Source organism: Manis javanica, chromosome 12 (genome assembly GCF_040802235.1).
Source record: "Manis javanica isolate MJ-LG chromosome 12, MJ_LKY, whole genome shotgun sequence".
Taxonomy (NCBI): Eukaryota; Metazoa; Chordata; class Mammalia; order Pholidota; family Manidae; genus Manis; species Manis javanica.
In genome coordinates, this window is record NC_133167.1 from 58,860,167 (window position 1) to 58,864,461 (window position 4,295).

Genomic DNA, 4,295 nt, shown 5'->3' on the forward strand with positions numbered 1-4,295 from the left:
AAAAGGCCAAATCTCACAAGAACGTGTCACCTGAAAGAAAAAGTCGCATCCTCCAGCCAGCACAGATCAAGAAACAACCCTGTTTTCTCTGCCAGGGCTAATGTCCAATTTCTTCTTTTTGTCTTTCCTTTACCAATTCCCTATCGCCCGTCTATCACTGGGGAGCTGTCCTTGTCCTTCCAAACTAATTACCAATAAAGTTGTTACAAAGTGACCTTGAGCTTCTTCCCCCTCCCCCCCCCACTCGATTCTCCGCCTTCTCCATCCGGGTGCCGCGGCGCGGGTAAGAGCTGGACCGCGCCTGCGCGCACAGCCCCATTCCTTCGACCTCTGCCGCCGCCGCCGCCGCCGCCTAGGAAGGTAAGCGGAGGGCGCGGGAACCCGGCCTGGCCGGGGCGGAGCAGCGCCTAGTAGAGACCCATTCATTCTGTTGGCGTCTTGTTGGGCGAGGGGCCCACACTGACGGCGTGTTCCGAGGCCGCCGGACGTAGGCGGGAAGGACAGGCCCCTGGAGGGCACCTGACCTTAAGACCCTTTGCTTCTTCAGAGAGGAAGCGCGAGACGAGCCCGCGTCGCCTGTCACCCACGTCGTCCAGCCTCACTGCCCCGAAGAGTGTAAGATGTTCGCCTGCGCCAAGCTCGCCTGCACCCCCGCTCTGGTGCGTAGCCGGCGCTGGGCGGCGGGACCGAGAGTCGGACCTCTTGGCCTGGGGCGGCCACGTTGTTGAATGGGACGCCCCGGGCGGAGCACACCAGCCTCTCGGGGCCGCTCTCCCCTCCCCACTTACTCTGCACTTTCCTTCCTCCTTGTTCTGGGGTGTCTCAGCCCGCCCCTCCCCGGGCTAGGGCGGCAGGAGCAGTCGAGGCCTGGCTGTCCCGCCCCGCTCCCTGTAGGTCGGAATCTCCTTGCTGCCCGTTCTGGAGCGGCCCCCTTCCCCACCGTCTCGGTCACTTGGGTGGGTTGGGGGTACGTGTAGGCTGGGCTCTGTTCCGGACATAGGGGGCCGCCGGGGCCAAGTTCACCGTAGCGGACTCCCCCTTACCACTCCGTAGGTCAGACTCACTGAGTAGAGGGAGGGCCTTTGCGTCACTTTGTGGGCGGAGGCAGTCGTTGGAGACGCCGAAAGCCTTTCCCCCTGCCTGTGGAACGTTATGCCCTTATTTTTGGAGGCTTTAGGTGAAGATCTGGGGGATTTGTCTTATCAGGTCTTGGTTCTGAAGGGATTTCCTGTGACCTTAGTTTAGTGGACACTCAAGGGCAGAGAAGCTGGACTGGAATATGTACTTGTGATCAGAGTGTTTACTCAGTTATTCTTACACTGATGTAGAATTGCTTAAGGTTTTTTATTTTATGACTAATGGGCATACAGGAATATCTTGGAAGTTGTGGGAGCTCGTATTAACTGATGGGCTTTTTTAAATTACAAGCATTTATAGTGACGTTCATGACATACTTGTTGGTCCACATAAACTTACCAAAAGAAGTGGGATGTTTATTGCTGTTTTTCTTATCTGAATTGTGGCACTACAATAATTGAAATTTTTTAAGTAATATTTATTTTATTAACTAATTGTTCTTAAAAGTTGTGTTCAGATAACTACAGTAGATTATGCAGCATGCTTTAAAATGTTATTGGCAACTTTAAAACTATTAAAATCGCTTCATGTATTGAAAATGACCACATAGCCAACATTAAGAATCAGTAAGAAAAGTCAGGAGCTTTTTGATTCCTTTTTGCTGCTTGCTTTTTTTAGACTCATGGTACAAGAACGGTCATTGAAATCTTATCTGTATTCTTACTTAATACTTGGAATCCTGTTTTTGTTAATAGATCCGAGCTGGATCCAGAGTTGCATACAGACCAATTTCTGCATCAGTGTTATCTCGACCAGAGGCTAGGACTGGAGAGGTAATAGAAATAATAATAGTAATAATAGAAATTGAGTAAAACTGTTTAATTAAGCAAGTAAGTCTTAAACTTAATTAAGAAAAGTCTTAACAGTTTTGATTAAAGAAAAGGAAATAAAACCTCATTAGTGAATGGTTTGAGAACAATCCTTTTCCACCCCTTTACCCAAAAAATATGCAGAGGCTGAACCAATGAAAGAAACCTCTGTGTCCAAAACTTATCTACCTGAGTTTACCAAGTAGTATAGTATGTATATTTAAATATATAGTCTTGAGTTGTTCATATTTAAGATTATACTAACTTTAGTTGTTGAAAAGTCTACTCTATTAAAAAACATACATATAATTGTTTCTTAATTTTCAACAACCTTATAAGGTATAAATATTGTTACCCCTGTTGTATAGGATTGGAATTATTCTAAGCCCTTGATTTTTCTGTTGTGCCACACCACCTCCTATTCAAACTCAGCTACAAAATAGAGAACTGGTTATCATTTTACAGTACAGTAATTAAAACAGCTAACTGTGATTACTGATATGAATTTTGCCTTTATTTCCTCTTCCCTAGGGCTCTACAGTATTTAATGGGGCCCAGAATGGCATGTCTCATCTAATCCAAAGGGAATTTCAGACCAGTGCAATCAGCAGAGACATTGATACTGCTGCCAAATTTATTGGTGCAGGTGCTGCAACAGTAGGAGTAGCTGGTTCTGGTGCTGGTATTGGAACAGTCTTTGGCAGCCTTATCATTGGTTATGCCAGGTAATTTCTATTGCCAAATATGCTAGTTTTAAGAGCATGCTTGAAATAGTTGGAAATTTAGAAAAGTAATAAAATAATAACAGCCACTTAGTATGAAGTACCTACTCTGCCTTGCATTGTATCTTGAAGGCTTTGCATGCATTATTTCACTTAATCCTTACAACACTCCTTGGAGGTATACTCTTGTCTACTTTTGAAGGACAAGAGACATGGGTTTCTCTGCTTAACCCAAGGTCATAGCTCATAAGGTCAGAAAATAAATTTTAATTAACAGAGCACAATCTTTAAAAATACCAGTTTCCGTTTTATTGAGACCTTATTTCTAAATTCAGATCTTAAAAAATACAGAACATACTTTCCCAGAGTTAACAAGAATGTCTGAACCTCAAAAGAAGACTAACCATTTATGTTGATATACAGAGAGACTTTTCCTTATGTGACTGGGATTGAGGAGAAAGAAGTATTAAAGGCAGAAGCAAAAGAGCTATAGGCCAATACTTTTCTGAAACTTTGCAGTTTACAAAGGTCCCTATGCTAAGAATCTGGTTCTTTAACATTGACCAAATATATTGAAATTCAGATAATATTTCAAAGTAACAGTTATATGTGTTGTGTCTCTTTTAGAAACCCTTCACTGAAGCAGCAGCTGTTCTCATATGCCATCCTGGGATTTGCCTTGTCTGAAGCTATGGGTCTCTTTTGTTTGATGGTTGCTTTCTTGATTTTGTTTGCCATGTAACAAATTAGTGCTTGAAATGTTGGTGTTCATATTAATTACGGATGTAATTCTGTGTATCTTACTGTGACTCCAAAAACTATAGTGTTGGGGTCATGGAAATGTATATTTCCAAGGTCATTTCATTAAAGATGAAAACTTTAATTTTTGCTGTGATTTGTACTTACCTAAACTTAGATCGTCACAAAGAAAAACATGCATTCAGGCAGATGCTGTACAAGTCAGAGGAAACTACAGCAGTTGCTCCACTGATGAAAAAGTTCCTAATGTAATTTTATGGGAATTCTTTAAATAGTGTTCTGCATGCTGTAATATACAGGCTCCTTCATATAAAGGAGAAATAATTGAGTGCTTTCAGCATCTATGAAATACAATCAATTAAACCAAAATAGTTAATTGCTCAAAATGGTTTTGTGTTTTTAAGGGCTAACCTAATGGTTCAAAGCCAAGTTACCTTCCACGATTAACTTGGCTCTTTTTAAACAGGTGGATCTAAAAATAAGCCATGTCAGCTTTTTAGGAATTGGATGAAGCCTTGTTAAACTGGGGTAGGGGAGGTGATTTTTTGCTCTTTAGTAAGTCTTACATTAAGCAGTTGAATGTCTGTAATGAATCTGTTTTCTAAGAAGAAACTCATCCAACCTGCACCTGGTGTCTTGCTTAAACAAGGCTATTATTAAAAACAAAATATCAAAAGTAAACTTAAAATTGGTGACATCTTTAAACCCAAAAGTTGCTAAAGCATTACTTATCACTAATGCTAACAGATGTTTATAGTAGAAACCTTGAGAATGATGGTGGGTTCAACAGTATTTTGTTTCTTAACTACATAATGCTTCTTGGTCACACTTTTCCTATTAAAAGGAAGAAAGTGGTGCTACTATAGAA

At 41.9% G+C, this 4,295-nt stretch overlaps 1 protein-coding gene across 1 annotated transcript; it reads left to right on the forward strand.

The window, feature by feature from the left end:
- The first annotated feature begins 229 nt into the window (after positions 1 to 229).
- Positions 230 to 3,551, forward strand: ATP5MC3 (ATP synthase membrane subunit c locus 3). The gene is made up of 5 exons (XM_017644282.3): positions 230 to 360; positions 548 to 659; positions 1,833 to 1,910; positions 2,478 to 2,671; positions 3,296 to 3,551. The coding sequence occupies exons 2-5, from the start codon at positions 621 to 623 to the stop codon at positions 3,408 to 3,410; spliced, it is 426 nt and encodes a 141-aa protein (XP_017499771.1). The 5' UTR covers positions 230 to 360; positions 548 to 620; the 3' UTR covers positions 3,411 to 3,551.
- Positions 3,552 to 4,295: the final 744 nt, after the last annotated feature.

Excerpts from the sequence above, each read along its gene's own strand:
- ATP5MC3 (XM_017644282.3), top strand. The coding sequence starts at position 621 with ATGTTCGCCTGCGCCAAGCTCGCCTGCACCCCCGCTCTG. Across the intron at positions 1,911-2,477 it reads CAGAGGCTAGGACTGGAGAG|GGCTCTACAGTATTTAATGG; the intron begins GTAATAGAAATA and ends CCTCTTCCCTAG. Across the intron at positions 2,672-3,295 it reads CTTATCATTGGTTATGCCAG|AAACCCTTCACTGAAGCAGC; the intron begins GTAATTTCTATT and ends TGTCTCTTTTAG.